Source organism: Molothrus ater, chromosome 10, assembly GCF_012460135.2.
Source record: "Molothrus ater isolate BHLD 08-10-18 breed brown headed cowbird chromosome 10, BPBGC_Mater_1.1, whole genome shotgun sequence".
Lineage (NCBI taxonomy): Eukaryota > Metazoa > Chordata > Aves > Passeriformes > Icteridae > Molothrus > Molothrus ater.
Window position 1 is genome coordinate 6508352 of NC_050487.2, and position 17921 is coordinate 6526272.

Sequence of the window (17921 nt, forward strand, 5' to 3'; positions counted from 1 at the left end):
AGCCCCTAAGACAGGAACCTTCCACCTGGGATCGCAGCCAAACTGAGACACTGTTGTCACAGCCCATGTCACAGTTGAGATGGCCACGATAGAGCGTCACCACAGACAGAAAGCTTTTAATTTCAGAAAGCTTTAAGCACTCACCCAGAGTAACTCCATAGCACATGAGAAAGCTTCAGGCATCAGCCCATACAGAGTAACATCCCATCACCCCAGAAGGCTGCAAGGCATCTGCCCTCCTTGCTCTTTAGCCCAGCCTTTTATCCCCTGCTGTTGATGCCCTGCACCTGTGTGCCCTCTGCTCCCTTTGGTGGTTGGGCAGTGCCCCTGGGCACTCCATGGCTCATTGCTGTCAGTGCTGCTCACCTGCTGCTCACAGCTGTGCCCATTGAGGCTCAGCCCCACTCCCAATCACCACAAACTGTGTGCCTACACTCTGTAGTGCATCCTCAGAATGCAACAGCACCAACAGCTCTGACCTCCACACCACCAGTCAGCTCCTGGCCAGCTTAAAAGCCCATGACTTTGCTCCCTTATTTTGTATTCACTGTGACATCCTCAACTGGCCAAGCACACGATGTTGTTATATCCTGCTGGGTTTACTGATCTCCCCATCCGGGATCTGTTCCTCTGGGAACAAATATATGTTCTCTCCAAAATAAATGTTCTCTCCTGAACCAAGTTAGGAAAAACATTTGTTCCTTATCTGAGCCCTCAGTGACTCGCCTGCTTTGAAGGAAACAAGGATACAGCACAAAAGACACCTGAAGGACAAGTTCCACCTTTTGGCAACTTTATGGCAAGAGACCAAAAAATCAAAGCCTGGTTTCCAAACCTGGGGATTTGCGCCTCACACAGTCTGGTGTTCAGGAATGGCTTCTGCTCACAAGCAGCAGACTGGTGTCTGTCCAACTCCTGTCCTTCCCAGAGCTGGGAGGATACAGTGAAGGTTACTCTCTGTGTGGCACACACAAAATGCTCCTATGCAAAACCTGCACAACTACAAAATCTGCAAGAAAGAGATATCCCAGTCAAACCAAGATGCCACTCACTATTTTGCAGACCTGTATGATCAAGCAATGTGGATTTTTTTTAACAACTGAGAAACAAGAATCTCATTAAAGCCACTGGCCTTTACCCTGAAGCATGAAAACTCAGCAGGAATTACTCACTGAAATCCTTAGAAGAAGATATATTTACCACACCTAAAAAACCAAACCGATCCAAACCAAAAAACCAATCAACCAAACAAAAAAACCCAAACATACAGAAGAAAAGCCAAAAAACAACCCACCAAAAAAAAATCACAAAACCAAACAAAAAACAAAAGAACACCTCACCTTAATCTTATATTCAAACCAGAAGAACACCCCACCTTAATCTCATAAAACAAAAGAACACCTCACCTTAATCTTATATTCAAACCAAAAGAACACCCCACCTTAATCTCATATTCAAACATCAATTTGAATAAGTTTTGTTGGAACACCACAAAAATAACCAATCTGCAGCTAAAAACTTAACACAGGACTTTCCAGTCCAGACAGTTGATTTGTCAAAGGCATGTGTTATTTGAAATTAGATGGGAGTAACTGCCTAACAAAACCCATCTCAACCACAGGCGTGCTCATCTGAGCCATCTATAACAATGGAAAAACCAACATTCCCCTTGGGGATTAAAAAAAATTCCCAGCAACCAAGTCCCAAACTGCCTGAGCTTACAGCCAAGGAAAAATAATACAAATGAGGCTGCCCTGTGTATTAAATTTTTGTTCTTTGTTGGCTATTAATAGACAAGTGTGGTGAATGTAAGATGATATTCAGATCATTTCTAGCCTTCTACCAGCACGATCTTCCCTTCCTTCCCCACAGCTTTTTGTCTTCCCAGCCCAGGCCCCATTTCAGGGAGCTCTGACTGCAGCATCAGATGCAGGAGCCACAGGAAGGGCAGGACAGTTCCTACACTGCCTCAGGCCACTCCTGCTGCTCTTGGGTCTTCTCTCAAAGAGCCTGGCACGCCACCAACACCAGCAAGAGCTTGTCCAGAGATTAAAAAGGGCACCTTTATTATATAGATATATAAAACAAGCCACTTGAGGAGCTGCAGTTACTTTGCACAGCACCGCTTTCTGTACCAGCTGCCCCATCAGGTGCCAGGAACAGCCTGTTCCTCTCACCCCTGATACCTCATGTGGTGCAGAGAGCTCACCATGAATTTATTTCTTCTGAAGAGCTGGAAGTCACTGGTTTGGTACATTCCCATGCTCTTTAATTATGTAATTGTTCCATGACAGCTCAGTTCCAGCAGCTCTTCCCTGTGTCAGGCTCACTTCTGCCAGCACCAGTGAACCTGCACACAGGCTCAGGATTCCAGCAGCATAAATAACTGCAGTGGCACTCTGTGACACTTCACAGGGCTGCTGCTGCTGCTTGTCATTGACCAGGCCTGTGGGTGAAGAGATCAGAACTGGGGAACTACAAATCAGAGCTGACTGTCCCACATGCTGAATGCTTTTTGTGACCACTGCCACACCAAGTCATTCTCTCTTGACATGGGCATGAATGCAAGCACGAGTTACAAAGAGGAGCAACACGTGCCCTGGAGGACAGAGGCAGACACAATAGCCCAGCCCTGGCTGTGGGTGTTATCAAAGCATGGCTCTGGGTCAAGGAAGTTCTTTGAGGGACAGACAACAAAGGAGCTGACTGCCAAAAATTTATGGGCGAGGAAGATGTGAAAGGTTATTCTCAGCTGTGAATTTCACAATAAAACTCCGCCAGTGACATACCCTGCCAATAGCTCAGAATTTACTGCAGAAAATGCTGGTGGGCACCTCCTGCCATGGCACAGGGGCTCCAAGTCCTGCACAAATGCTATGGATGATGCTGATGAATGGCACACTCTTGCAAAAGGCCTGGCAATTCTCTGTGGCAGAGATCACCAAGAAAATATTCTAAAAGTTTAGAAAAGGATACGCATTCATGCCTTAGCAGTTTTGTAACAATACACTTGCCTTGGGGAAACAAAATGTCCAGGGAATAATGGCAGCTACAAGTGGCAACTCCTCCCTGCACCCCTCAAAGGTGACACTTTGCTTCCCTTGATTCCTATCCCTCAGCCTCATCTCTCAGCCCCTGTCTTTCCTTCTCAGCTTTCCACCAGGACACCAGCAGCTCTGAAGCAACAACCAGCAATGAGAAATCAGAAAAGTGAGGCATACCAATGGGAAAGGCTTGTCCTCCCAGCTCTAATGGCTCTGGCATTCAAAAACATTTACCTCCAAGACAAGAAAATTCATCACCTAGTCGAGCAATAGGATTTACATAAGCCCCCACTCCAGTGCTTTCTGACCTTGATGCTGGTGCTTTGTAGTTCCACCAACATGAGCTTGAGTGTGTAAAGACTTTCCCTTGCAAAGCAAAAACAAGCAGCTTCTCTGGTTCCTCTTGGGAAGAAAATTAGGTGTAACAGCTCAATATCAAAACACACCTCTCTAGGTTCTGAGCATGTCCAGTATCTTGCACAATAGCACAATAATTAGTATTCAAAATTTCCCCAGACCATTTTGAAACAGGAATTAAAATTCAGTTTCATCTTACTGCTTTGTCAGAGAAAACTGTTGCTAATGGAGCTTACAGAAACAAAAGATATTAAAAAAAAGAAAGAAAAAAAAAATCACTCCTCTGACTTGGGAAGCAAAACAGATGCACAAACCCAGAGAAATGATGCCATTTCTTCTGATCAGCTGCACTGACCCTTCTCAAAGGATGGGAAAGGACACATTATAGGTGAATTCTATTTGATTTATGTAAATACAAGCAGAACAATCGGCTAGTGCTAAAACAGAAAAAGCATCGAAGAGCTTAAGGAAAACACTGGGATTGTGGAACTGAAAGGAGGTGAAGAATAAACAAGCCAGGATCTGAGCCTCAAAGGGCAGAATACCCAAAACTGGAGCTCTCCTGCACTCTCACTGCCATTCCCAGAGCACTTTGTGGAGCAGGGGCACAAAGGTTACAGATGGCTGAGCACAGTTTGGAGGCAGCCAAAGGCAAGGCAGCCCCTCCAGTCTCAGCTCTGTGTGCAAGGACGATCTGTGCAGTGCTGAGTCGCGCTCCTTGTGCTGCATTATTTGTTTTATTTGTTTTACAGTATCACTGCAACCATTTGTTTGAGTTTGTTTCAGCCCAGTAGCAAACAGAAACAGGCCCACAGGAGAGTACTCTGTGTATATTCCTTTTCTCTGTCCTTTTCTCCATCTCCACTATCAATAATTATCAGTGCATGGACCCATTTCCACTGAACTCAGGAAAACAGAGATCCCAAAATATGTAAGTACCTCTCTATTGTTAAAAATATTAATTTCTTAGAAGAGAGATGTTTAATTCCTCTCCCACAAGCAATGTCGTATTAAAGTAAGGACGTGGGAAAAACAAAACTATCAGACACCAAAGAAGCCACATAAGTGAACAAGAAAAAAGCAGCCTTCAAAATAAAATTCTACTGCTTGAAGCAGTGCTTACTCTTGAACATAACTTATAGTTATGTTTACTCTCTCACCTAACACTCTGTTAGTCTAGTGAGCCTAGTTTAGTAGAAACCATTCTAGAAAATAGATCTGCAGGCAACTAAATAAACTACAGCATTCAGACAGGGAAATCAACCTTCCTTTTGTATAAGAAAGTCAAGTTCCACAAATCTACAGGATTTCTCACAAGGCCCTCCCTTACACCAGTGGACTGTACTTGACAAAGGCTGCTTTAATTTCCAAGAGACATTTAACAAGATTCTTCAGAAAAGGCCCTTAAAGAAATCAGGCTGCCATGGCAACAAGAGCCCTCGCACGGACAGGTTACCTGGTGAAGGGACAGGAGACAAAGAGCAAACCAAGGGCTCATCTCTGACTCCACAGGAGGCCCCAGGGGAGCCCAAGGAACGAAGGGCACCAGGAGTCCCCAGCGTGATCTGTAAGGTCCCTTCCAACCCAAACAACACCATGACACCATGAGTGTGAGCTGGAGGCCACCCTGGGACTCTTCCATCCAGAACAGAATGCCAGCAAGGTGCTGATGGCACCAGGCTACTGTGGCAGGGCAGGAGCAGCCTGAGGAAGGGAAGCACGAACACAGCTGCAGACAGCAGAGCTGGCAGGGACACTCAGGGAGGGTCAGGGTCACCCACAGAATCCCAGCTGTGCACGGAGCAATGGGCTCCAAGCTGAACACCCACAGCCAGCACAGCTGGGCACACACAGCTGAGCCAACCTGAACCTCTCAGCTGAAGGATCCCCATCTCCAGGACCATTTTTCCTCAAAAGTATTCCTGCCACTGACCTTGCATCAGCTCTATCACCTCCTGACTCTGACAGCCTGACTGGATTCACGCACTAGGGCAGAAAAACCTCCCTCCCAAGCAGAGCAGTTTGAAATTCCAGGTAGGGAATTCAGCTCCAGGGAAGGTCAAAGCAGCAGCAGCACAAAGGGAAGGGAGAGCTGTACAGCTGAGGAGACACAGATTCCTCTCAGCTGAGGCAGCCTGGCAGAGCAGCTCAACCATCCTGAGCCATTGCACTGGCAGCAACCAGCTCATGTGGTCTTAATGAACAGATCCAGAAATTAACAATGCAAAACTGGCACACTGAGCATGCACTTAAGGTGGAATTCATTACCCTTTGGCAAATGAAGTTTCATTTTCCACTTATAAACACAAACATGTTGGTATCTTCCAGGTCCTTGGGGATTCTAACCCTAAAAGGAGAGAGAGAAACCCTCACGGGGGGAGAGTAAACAGATTCTCAGCTTGTTATTGGATTTTGGTTTCAAAAAACACCTCCACATGGTAGGCTTTAATACTTAAAAATGTATTCAAGATTAATTGTTTTGATTTTTATTATTTTATTTTAGAAAAATTGTTGACATTTAGAAACATTTCTGACACACAGGATAATCCCTAAGTAACTCTCCAAAGAAATACCTTTCTCCTATGAGCTGAATCTGTCAACACTGTTCTCATTCAGCTAATCTGCCAATATAATACAAGCCTGCTATTTGTAGAGCTACAGAATATAAACTCACTAGATTTATTTTTAGAATAAGTAACATATCTGCTGCTGAAACCTTGCACAGCAAGGAACACAACTGGCTGGATGTTCCCTCACGCTGCTTTCTAGTAAAACATTACTTTTGGGAGCCACCTGAAACAACCTGTCCTTCAGCTGAAGGGGGGACAGGCTTAAGAATTCCACCTTCTGCTCCTAATTGTGAAATTATTAATAACCGTGTGACTGGAGCTCACAACACACTCCCACTCTCATGTCTAATAATGCTGACAACTGTGGCTGAGAGCCTGTCCCACCACACCATATGCAGCCTTTTTGTGTTTTTTAAGACCCAAATTCCCTCTGGGCAGGATAAGCAGCAGGTCAGGGACCAGGTGCCGGTAGCTTTGGCCAGCCAGTGCTCCCAGCTCTGGGCACAGAGAGCAGCACCCACCAAAGTCTGGGCCTGAAGGCATGAAAAACCTTCTATCTGCACTCCTTGTACCTCATATGGAATTACCTGCATTTATAAATAGGCATTTTCTCCCCAGATATTCCAAAATTAAGGCAGAGTAACCAAATTTACCAAGTTCATGTCACACCTACAGCTCAGAACAGGACACAGGTGACACTTTGGGCCCTGACAGATCTCTTCTTGGGAGGCATCCTGCTATCTCAAGCACACTCTTATTATTTAAAAGCATTTTCCAAACTATAAAATGCCTGCAGGGATGCAAATGAGGAAATGTGGCAAAGCTGGCAAGGCCAGAAGCAGGGATCCTTCAAACCACAGGGAGAGCACCTGAGCTCCTGGGTATTCTCTCAGTGACACACCAGCTGCCAAGTGCTGCAACCACTGCCTACAGTCAGACTTCCAACAGGACATGTCAGAAATTAAATTAGCACGTTGCTACAAAATCACAACTAAGGACAACATTCCCTCTGCAGTCCCTCCCCTTAACCCCGAAGGTGAGGTCTGCCTTTAAAAAAGATCGGAGTGCACCTTCACAAAACAACACTTATTTTTGAAAGTGTTTTTTGGACTGAAAAGTTGCAAGAGGTCATAGTAACACTCTCTAAACCACATCTTTTCCAAGGGAACAAAGAAATAGGTTTCTGTGTTCTGATCACATATTTAACACCCAAACCAACAAAACTACATCAGCATGGAAAAGCAAAATACTGCATATCCCTGGATGCCGTGGGTAGAAACAACAAAACAATTATCTGCTCATGAACTCAAAACCTTGTAGGATTTCCCTTTCTTCTCCAAGAACAAAAACCAACTCTAGTCCTTTCTGGTTTTAGCCAAATGAGCGGACACAGTGGCATTGCAAGCCAGAGATGACAATCTGCAACTGGAGTTTCAGAACTCCCCTGATGAATGAGAGTGACTACAAGTAAACCCCAAAACCTTAAAGAACGCAGGAAGTATCTTGCAGACATGGGCTGGCATTTTAAGTCCTGAAGTCAACACAGCAGATTGAGATAAGGCACTTCCTTATCTTGGCACCAGGTTCAGCATCACCTTCTGGGTCTGACTCCAAGCACCAGAAGCCAGAGCCTCATCCCAGAACTCCAAGGTGCAGCACCGGGAGGTCCCAGAGAGGCCAATGACCCATTCAGCGGCGCTGCAGCTGAATTCTGGCTTTAACATTCCTGCACAACTTCAGCAGAGTTTGCCTCTTTCAGTGTGTCTTGTGGTAATTACAGATCTGGCACTCTGGAATTCTCAGCAGGGTGTGAGAAGCTTTTGTGCATGTTACCAGCAAACAAACCACAATATTACCATAAAGGCATGTTCTCGTCCCACTGAAAAGACTCTTCTTAGAAAGTCATCACAATTCAGCATTTCTCTCACTGCATCCTTACACTTCTATGGGCTCACTTGCCCACTAAAATGTTATTTAAATTACTAGTATTTAGCCAACTTGTACCAGGGCATGTCTTTACAACCAAGAGAAAGAAACAAGAGATTCCACAGTCACCAGCACAAACTCGAGGTTCATTTTGTTCTTTCAAATGAAAAACATTCACTTATTGAGTTTCTGACTACCCCAAGGAACAAATTTTGTCGTTGCATCCAAGTATGAGCTATAATATTGTTCACAAACCTTCTCAACTCTCCTAAGGTGACTGCAGTTGCAGAAGAAGTCACGTCCAAGTCTGCACAACACGAAGGGCAGGCTGTGGACAGGGACAGGAGGCGACAAGCTCAGAGACCCCAGGCACATAGCTCCAGCAGCAGGGTTCCAGGTGCCCTCACAACTTTAGACAACCGCATCCTGGGGGGGACATTTGGCCAGAAATGCTGTCCCTCAGTGAACCAGTCAACTCCAGCGCTTTGTGAAATGTTAGGAAGCGCCAGAGGCTGTGGGCTGCAGTCCCCTGGACACAGGGGCTCTAGATGGATGAAGTGCTCTGAACCTCCAGAACTGGCATTAATTGTTCACCCAGCTTCAGAAAAGCTTCATTCCCACTACCCACTCTCACTGATGTAAATCCGTGTGTCCATCAGCAGCAGCAACACAGAATTTCAACTGCACGGTCTCTATTGAGCAGCCAGTAACAGTTACATCCTCTCAGATTAATCACAACCCTGAAGTCAGCTCCTGCTCACAAGGAAATCCTGCTGCATCACGGGTTAGTGTGTCATTTCAAAACCCTCTGCACCCCTACGTGTATTTTCTCAGGCTTTCCAACAAAAAGTCATCACAGTTGAGTCAGAAATAATAATAAAAAAAAAAACCATAAATAAAGAATAAACTGGCTTCTAATTCTGTCATAGGAAGAACTTCTTCACATGGTCAGAACACCTTCTGACAGACAACCTGCACACTGCCTTGTGGCCCAGTGATTTCTTCAGGGGTGGATGGGTTACACTGTACAAACACTCATCAAATAACCCTGCTAGAGCACTAGGCAAGACCAAACTGCTCTGGATCCAAAGAATTTGCATGGATCCTTCTCTCACACCTCTCCTTTTTCACTAGTGTAATAAGATGGAAAAGTTACTGAACCCAGACATTATTGTCATCTATCCCACCAAACACAGGACACAGTTTAATAACAGTTGCATTGGTGGTGTGATCTGGAGAAGGTTTTTCATTCCTCAGCGACCTAAACAATAGATGCTTTCACTAGACTAACTCTACACAGCTACAAAATTGTGTGAAATGCAACTGCAATAATCAATACTTACAAAGCAGCTCAATTCAGTTTAATTAAACTCACACTGTCTTCCCAGAAACTAAGTTTTTGACACTGGTATTGGCAGTCATGTCCCTTTAAGTTTCTCCATGGATACTACAACTATTTTCTTTCTCCCAAGTCACGCTTCCTCCCAGCCACTGCTCACACTCCCTGTTCCATCCCAGGAAGACAGGGAAAGCAGAGTGCAGCTGTCCACCACCAACCAGGATGGGCCAAGTGACCAGCACCCAGCACCGGAGCCTTCCACTGCTCGGAGCAGAACCTTTGCTGTGTCTGAGCCCAACAGAGCAGGACCCCAGCCCGGTTTTGTGCCTCTCTCCCGCTCGCAGCCCCGGCCACAAGGCATTGCCTGCACTTGGCTGCTCCCGGAGCCGTGGATCGCTGGATCCCGGCTCCGCTCCCGCCATCCCCGGGGCTCGGCGCGCTGCTTTTCCCATTTAAAGCACAGGGCAGCCTCACGGCTGCGTGACACGGTTCTGTCCCCCGGGCCAGCCATGGGGCGCCGCTCGCCCCGGTGCCACCGCACTGGAAACTCGGGGATGAGCAACAGGAGCGGCGGGTGGGGGTCCCCGGCCCCGGGACTGCACCCCGGCCTGGCCCCCCTGGATCCCGGCCAGGCCCTCGGGGGGCCCGGGCGCTCCCGTGGGCTGGGTCCCGGCGGCGGGCCGGGCCGGGCCGGGCCGGGCCAAAGGCGGGTCGGGCCGCCCACCGGCTCCCGGAACTTTCCCTCCTCCGCCGCCGCCCGGGGCCGGCCGGGGGCCGCCGCCACCGAGTCCCGCGCGGCGGAAGCGCCACCCCCGCTCCGCCCGAGCATCCCCCGTCGCCCCCACAGGCCCGCCGCGGCCGCCACCACCCGGAGCGGGGCGCAGGCCCGGCGGCGGGGGAGGCCGGCCCGGCTCGGCCCCGCGCCCCCGGCAAAGCCCCGGCGGGGACAATGAGATGGCGGCGAAGAGCGCCGCGCCCGGGGGACCCGTTGCTCCGGCAGGAGCCGCCCCGCCCCGCGCCGCCTCCTCTTCCCTCCCCTCCCCTTCTCCTCTCTCCTCGCACGGGCAGCGCCCGCTCCCGGCCCGGCCGCCACGGAGACCGAGCGAGCGAGCGAGCGGCCCCGGCCCCGCTGCCCCCGCCCCTCGCGCCTCCATCTTGGATCGGCGCCTCCCGCGCGCTCCCTCCCCGCGCGCCGCGCTCACCTCGGGCCGCGCCGCGGCGGCGCCCCGGGAGCGCCCCGGGAGCGCTGCGGGAGCGGCGGCGGCGCGCGGGGTCCGGCGGGCGCGGGCCGGGGCCGGGGCGGCGGCGCTGGCGGGGCCCGCGCGGGGCTCAGCGGGGCCGCGATCCTAAACCGCCACCTGGCGGCATTTCCGACCCGCCACGGCGCAGCCGCCCCGCGCGCCGGGCGCGCAGCGCCCCCTGCCGCCCGCGCCGCCGCACCGCGCGTGCCCGGCCCCGCGCCGCCGCGCGACCGCGCCGCGCGCAGAGGAAGGGGCGGGAAGGAGGGGAAGCGGCCCCGCCCCGGCGCGCGCGGCACGCGGGAAAACGTCTTTCGCGCGGAAACGGCCGCGCGTGCGCCGCGTGCCCGCATACACCGCCCGGGGGCGGGGGGGGGCCGACAGTCGCGACAGAGCCGGCGGAGACACGGGCACCGGCCGAGGGGGTGTCTGTCACGACAGGGCGGGGGCGGGGCACAGACTCGGGCCCAGTGAAGCGGCGGGGACAGAGACACGGGCGGGGGAAGGGGGTCATGACTGTCGCGAAAGAACAGGGGTGAGGGCCCAGCCTGGCCGGAGCGCCTTCCCAGCCCGCGGCCGTGCCTCGGCGGGCGCGCCCCCGGCGCCAGGGCGGTGGCAGTGATGTGTCTGGGGCCCAGCGGGGCCGGCGCTCTCCGCCATGGCAGGGGGCGGTCGCGGAGGGCGCGGCACGGCGGGGACCGAGCCCGGGCAGCCACCGCCCTCCGCCCGCTGCTGCCCGGAGGGGCTTTCCTGCAGCCGCTCCGGGGTTCCCATGGAGACGCCCCGCGTCCTCTGACGAGTGCCCTCTTGTCGGCGACAGTTGCCATCGCGATTGGTGCCGCCCTCCTCGCAGCGCTCCCGAGCTCGGTCGCTTTGCAGGCGACTGTCCGCTCCTGCACGCCCCGCTGGCTAACGGGGGGTGCAGATTGTTGGGAGAGGATCCAAAGCAGTGAGTGAGGGATCTCTAATCTCGACCTGTCATCTGCTGTCATGGACCGAAGGTGCCGTCTCGTGCTTCACCCCATTGTAATGTACGTCTTAAAACCTTTCTTACATCTAACTGAGCTGTTTTCCTGTGCTGTAGGGGACTATAATTCAGTGTTAGTGTATTCTCTGTTCTTTCCCCTGTGCCTGGAACTGCTATCTGAAGGGGTTTGTTCAGATAAGGGTTTTTGGAATGGGAAGTTTGCAGGCAAAGTGGCTGTTCTCTCAAAATCACTTGATGCAAGTGTTGCTGCTGCAGAGGTAGGAGCTGCAACAGGCATGAATGGAGAAATTAGAAAATAATACTTTTTCATGGAAATGGCTGCAAATGGAGCCTATATTCTGCAATGGTATAGAGAAAGCAAGGAGAATTAAAGGTATGTCCCATCAAATGAGGTTGCTTCAGTGAGCTAGCACAAATAGAGATTGATTTTTGGGTAGCAAAATATTATCAGAAATGTACTGACAACTCGTGGGACTTCAGTGTAGGGTTTGTATTTGTATTCAGTGAAGGTTGTACTGGCTCTTCCTTCAGGCAGTGCTGCTGGATGTAACTCAATTTGAAGTGGGATACTGGTTTGTTGCTTTGTGTATAATGCTTGCTCTTGTGCTTAAGTGCTAAAAACTCCTTTCATGTAATTGCTTCTTCATTTTCTTAAATACCTTTTGCTATTCATTAAATTTTAATAAAGACTTGTGTTCCTTGGAATGTATTTTTAATTAAATTGATCTATGTCAATCTGGCTAAAAAGATAAAGGTACTTGTACACCACCTGACTGTAGATCCCTTGGCATGTGCAGTTGCCTGAAGTATGAAACACCTAAGAATCTCCAGGTGGTTTAATGATGCTGAAACAGGACTTCAGGAGATTTTCCTGCACCTGATTAGGAATCAAAAGAAAATCCCTTATGCTGAGAAGTCAGTGCACACATGTGCTTAGAGAAGGTGGCACGAGTTCAGTCAGTTCGGTGGGTTTCCAGGCGTGGGTGGGTCTTTCATTGTGTGATGTTCAGGGAGAATCGTCAGTCTGTAGTTATCCTGTAGAGACTGCTCACAGCCCTCTGGTAGTTTCAGCCTGATCTGTTCAGGATTGGGGAATTTTCCACACAAGAGGCAAAGGAGCATTCCTATGGAGCCTGTCTTTCAGAAAGCAGGGGTAGCTGACTTATTCCCAACTCCATATCCCTGGCTGGAATTGCCACATCTGTGAGTCTTTCATAATAACACTTCAGTAGCCTGAATGACTTTAACCAATCTGGCAGAAGATGAGAGGGGTTTTTTTGTGAGTTTATTCGAGATTGGTGGTTATAATCACCAGACCTCAAAGCCCTCATTCCTTCAGGCACAGGAGGAGAGTTCAGGCTCCTACCCCCTGCAGTCAGGGGGCAGCTAATCACCCATTTCTTCCTGGCTAACCAGCACTTGCAGGAGTTGAGGGAAGGAGGGGAGTATTCAGTCTTTTTCTTCTAAAAGAAATCATGGTTTGTATTCTATCAATGATCTGTGCCATTTATGTCATCTCCATTTGTTATTTGTTCCCCTAGGGAAAACAGGGTTCACACTTTCCAGTCAGGGATTTCAATGAGCTGGTAATTTAAATGGGTGTCCCAGGCTGAATTAGGAATGTTTGTTATATAACTTGAGAATTTTTGCATAGTGCTTCATCTTCAGCCTTGTATTAAACTTGATTTGAAATCAAGTTATTAATATTAATCAGGTTTATTAAACTTGTGTTTTTAATAGAAAATGCAAATAAGCCATGTTAAGTTTCTAGATATGAAGGAAAAATAAAAAGTTCATGTCGTTTCCACAAAAGGCATGGGCAGAAAGAAAAGCAGCAAGTTGTCTGTATAGGCTGTGCTGATTTCTGTCTATTTTAAATTTGTGTCAGGGACACACATAATGGATCTGGGATATGCCCTAAACTCAGTCTCCATAGAAAATCTCACTGGTTAAGAAAAGTGAGGTCACCAAAGACTACAAACAAATGTACTGTGGGAGGGTTGGCATCACATTTGTCATACACTCAGTATTCAGTTGGGAAAATGAAAATTTGGGCTAAACATTCCTGTTATTTATTTTTTTGTTCTTTATTAGTTCCCATCTCCTGCCTTTCACACGTGTTTGCCCTTCCACTTTCCAGACTCCCAAGTGTTCTGGTTCCCAGCTGAGCAGCCCTGTGCAGAACAGCCATTTTGAGCTACACGCTCACCATCTATTGTTTTCCTCCAGAGAGATCCCTGAATACATTGCACAGGTCCAGTGCCACATTCGAAACTGTTATGTTGAATTTGCAACTATTTGTTGAAAGAAAATGTAATCTAAAGCCAGGAACCAAGAAAGTTACTGTTGTATGCTCATAGTAACAATTGAGCTGTTTTGGTTTTGTTTTCAGGAACAGTTGCAGTATTTACTCAGCTGTTTCTTAAGGAAATTAATGAGTTTGAAATAAATTAATTAATGACCCAGTGGCCTGCTGTCAATCTAATAATAATTCCTGTTGTCTGCTTTTGTCTTCTTTTCCTCCCAATTATTTTATTCACGATCCAGTATGTTGTGCCTTAAAGCAAGAAAGTCTTAAATTTTTTAAGGCTTCAAGGCAAAACTGTGGATTGTAACACAATGAAATGCTAGGTAGGAAAAGCTGTGCAGGTGAAAATCACTGCCTTCCTGGGCTCACTCGGTGCGGTTCGCATTTGCATGTTAAAATTCGGAAATGAATGGTTTAACTGAAGGGAAAGTGAAGGTAGCAGGTGAGCCTGGGGCAGATTTCTGGCAGGTGTTGGTAAATGTTGATGTGTTGTTTGAAGTGCCCGCTAGCACAGCTGGTACCCAGCTCTGTTTACTCTCGCTGGCGTTCATCTCCTCGTTCCCAGGTTCCTTGCCCAGCAAGCTGCCCATGGACACTCGGAATGCTCTTCACCGTGCTGGGGGGGCTCTGGCCTTGGGGCTGCAGCACAAAAACGTGATCAGCAGTGCTGGACAAGGCCTCCTGAGAGACAGGGGGACTCGAGAGGGTCCTCAGCCCTGGTACTTGTGCAGGTCCAAACTGGTGCTGCTGCTTCCCCCCGAGCTGGGACTGGTGCCCGCCCGTGTCCCCCACGAGGAGAGCAGGGAGTCGGCTGCAGCTCAGTTGGGTGTAGCAGGGGGTTAATGAACACTCAGCCTGTGAGGAAAAAGGCAGACTGTCCCATTCTCATGTAAATTAATTTGCCAGAGCCGCAGGCAGTGCTTGGCTGTCACAGATCACAAGCACAGAAAATGCCAAGGCTGAACCTGGCCGCGGTATTTTCAGTGTTTCTGTGAGGAACTACCGCCCGCCTTTAGACCCGTGTTCTCCCTGCCAATCTGCTTTCCTGCCCTTCAGCCCATTGTCCAGCAGCTGTGGTCTCGCTGCACCAGGACCCCCAGGGACGCTGCTGTCCCCCCTGGGGACAAGGAGTGTCTGTCCCATCCTGCGGGGCCAGCGCAGAGGCCAAGCTGCTGCCGCTGCCGGAGCTCGGCTCCAGAGCAGGGAGCTCCGGGCAGGGAGGATGGGTCCCCCCGGGCTTCCTCTCCTCTGCAGCCCCTGGGGCAGCACAGCAGGCACGGGAGGCTGGATTGGCTTTTGTAGAGCTGCAGGAACCTTATGCTCACAAGCCACCACTTGTTCTTTGGATCAGCTCCCTCAGTAATTCCGGGAGATGGCTGAGGAGTGGTTTTGACAGGATGCCACTGATTGCTTTCTCTCCATCTAAAGTGGTTTGGGCTTTGAGCCTCCCTTGGGTTTTACTTTCTGTGCTGAGATGTTTGTAACCTTCCCGGCTGGTACCTGAGAGCAACTGTTGTTTCTGTCTAGATAGCCCATCGAAGATGTAGGTGATGAAGAGGTGTTTTCCCCCTCTGCCTTGGAGTCGAATGTCACAGGTAAGGTCTGCACAGGTTTTATTTGCTGGAGTGAAGAGAATGCAGGGAAAGTTTCCTTGCTCCTGCTGCCTCCTGGAAGGCTCTGCACAGATGGTGTGAGAGCAGTCATTTCAATGACGGTACCCCTGCCTTTATTGAACAACTGCCCCACCCCGCAGGAATCACAGGCACTGTTTGTGTAGTGGGAAATGGCCCTTCCCGAGGAGACAGAAGGGTTTAACACTGTCACGGTTGCGTTCAAAGATTTGTTGTTACCCATATGCAAACTGCTGACTTGCCCGGGCGTGCTCCCTATTTCCCTGGGTTACTCTGTCATCTCCTTCAGCCAAATCTCTCCTGTAATCTCCTGTAACACTGGCAAGCCATTAACAATAATGCATAACCACAGGGTAAAAAGCTTAGCAAGAGAACTTTCTTATTAAAATATACTAGAATTCATTATGTATACCATGCATAATGACAAAATATCTTATTCTCAAAAATTAGTGACTAAAGTGAAGTGCTGTGGTTGACTTTTAAGGAGATCCAAATGGCCCAGCCATCAAAGGTATTTAGCAGTAACTCAGTAAAAAATTAAAGCAAAACCAAGAACGGGCTGCTAGTACTTGTATTTGGTTGATAAAAATAGCTTGTAAACACTAAAAGCGCTTACATCCATGAATCTTTTCCTATTCATTAAACAACGGTGTCTCTCCATTATTTTTCTTCAGACCAGGGCATTTCTCTAAGGAAATGGATACGTCTTCCCAAAAATACCCAGTAAAAAAGCGAGTGAAAATTCATCCCAACACAGTAACAGTGAAATACACCTCTCATTATCCCCAGCCAGGAGAAGAGGGATGTGAGGATGGCCATGAAGATACTGGAGTATTTATGGAGGATAATCCTAAGAGAAGATTACTGAGTGATGGAAAAAAGAGAGAACACACTTTTTTTGGTACAATAGACACCAAGCCAGCACAACTGCCAAAACCTGATGAGGCTGGACAATCCCAGCACTTTCCTGAAGGAAATGTACTGCAGTCCAGGAAAACGTGGGCAGTCCTTTTTGGGTCTGCCGTGGCTCACGGATGTGTGGCTCTGATCACAAGGTTAATTTCTGACCGTTCCAAAGTGCCATCTCTGGAGCTGATTTTCATCCGCTCGGTGCTGCAGGTGCTGTCCCTCATTGCTGTGTGCTACCACCACGAGCCTCCCTTCGGCCCCAAAGGCTACAGGCTCCGGCTCTTCCTCTATGGGGTCTGCAATGTCATCTCCATCACCTGTGCCTACACCTCCTTCTCCATAGTGCCCCCCAGCAATGGGACCATCATGTGGAGGGCCACCACCACAGTGTTCAGTGCCATTCTGGCTTTTTTACTCATAGATGAAGGAATGGCTTATATAGACGTGCTCACTGTCATGGGCAGTGTGTGCGGGGTTTGTCTGGTCATGATCCCCAACATTATTAAGGAGGAAAACTCTTTGCTGAGCACCTGGAAAGAAGCTTTTGGCTATACCATGACAGTCATGGCTGGTCTGACCACTGCCCTCTCCATGATAATCTACAGGTCCATCAAAGACAACATCAGCATGTGGACAGCGCTGTTCACTTTCAGCTGGACGGGAACAGTGTGGGGAGTGTCCACCATGTTCCTGCTCCAGGAGCCAATCGTCCCACTGGATGGGGAAACCTGGAGCTATCTCCTTGCCATCTGCCTGTGCTCCACTGCAGCCTTCCTGGGGGTCTACCATGCCCTGGGCAAGTTCCACCCCGCTCTGGTGAGCACTGTGCAGCACCTGGAGATTGTCATTGCCATGGTCCTGCAGCTGCTTGTGCTGCACAGCTTCCCAGGCACTTGTGATCTAGTTGGGGCAGTGCTTATTTTGGTGAGTGTTTTTTTCCTTGCATGTTATAAGCTTTCCTGGAAGGAATTAAGAAGGCAAGATTATCAGGAGATTGTGGATTTGCCTAGTAAATGAATGTCTGTTTTCAATGTCTCATTCTGGCTGTGACCATGTGGAAGTGACTCCTTTCAACTCCAGTGTCCAAGCCTAGTGGCCAGACCCTCTCTCTACCATTTCACCTCTCAGCTGATGTAGCAATGTTGGTATTTCCAGGCTCCTGTGACAGGTGGATTTGTTCTGCTGCACACAACCATTCCGTCGTACCCAGAAGAGTAGCACAGCCAGCACAGCCTGGCCCACTGAAATGTGGGCCAAGCTCTTCTTGACCTTCTCTGGATAAAGCAATACAGAGGGACTCAAAAGTGACTCTCATTCATGTGTGCTGTGGTAGTAGGAAGATGAGCAGCAAAACAATTAAAACGGTCAAACCAAATTGTCATTTCCTCTGTAATGCTTCTTAAGCTTTGGCTGTCATATTCTAAATGGAGCAATGCTAAATCTCTGTGGCTAAAACTTGCATTTCCTGTGTGTATAAAGAAGTCAGTAAAGCTTTTTGTGCTTTGTGGCTAAATTTCTGGCTGAAACAATGCAGGAAGCCCACATGTTCCATGGGGGAAAGTGAGCCTCAAAAGCTGAATTTCCAGTTGTGTCACAGCTGTGACAAGTCCC

The 17921-nt window shown here is 49.1% G+C and overlaps 2 protein-coding genes across 2 annotated transcripts in view; one reads left to right on the forward strand and one right to left on the reverse strand.

The window, feature by feature from the left end:
- Window positions 1-10494, reverse strand: part of STAG1 (stromal antigen 1) — a 154075-nt gene extending 143581 nt beyond the window's left edge. The window contains exon 1 of the mRNA XM_036389252.2: window positions 10439-10494. The gene's annotated coding sequence lies outside the window, so the exon portion shown is untranslated. The remainder of the gene's footprint in view (window positions 1-10438) is intronic.
- A 491-nt stretch (window positions 10495-10985) lies between these two features.
- SLC35G2 (solute carrier family 35 member G2) lies at window positions 10986-17823 on the forward strand. Its single transcript, XM_036388461.2, has 3 exons — window positions 10986-11505; window positions 15298-15365; window positions 16076-17823. The coding sequence occupies exon 3, from the start codon at window positions 16098-16100 to the stop codon at window positions 17325-17327; it is 1230 nt and encodes a 409-aa protein (XP_036244354.1). The 5' UTR covers window positions 10986-11505; window positions 15298-15365; window positions 16076-16097; the 3' UTR covers window positions 17328-17823.
- The last annotated feature ends 98 nt before the right edge of the window (window positions 17824-17921 follow it).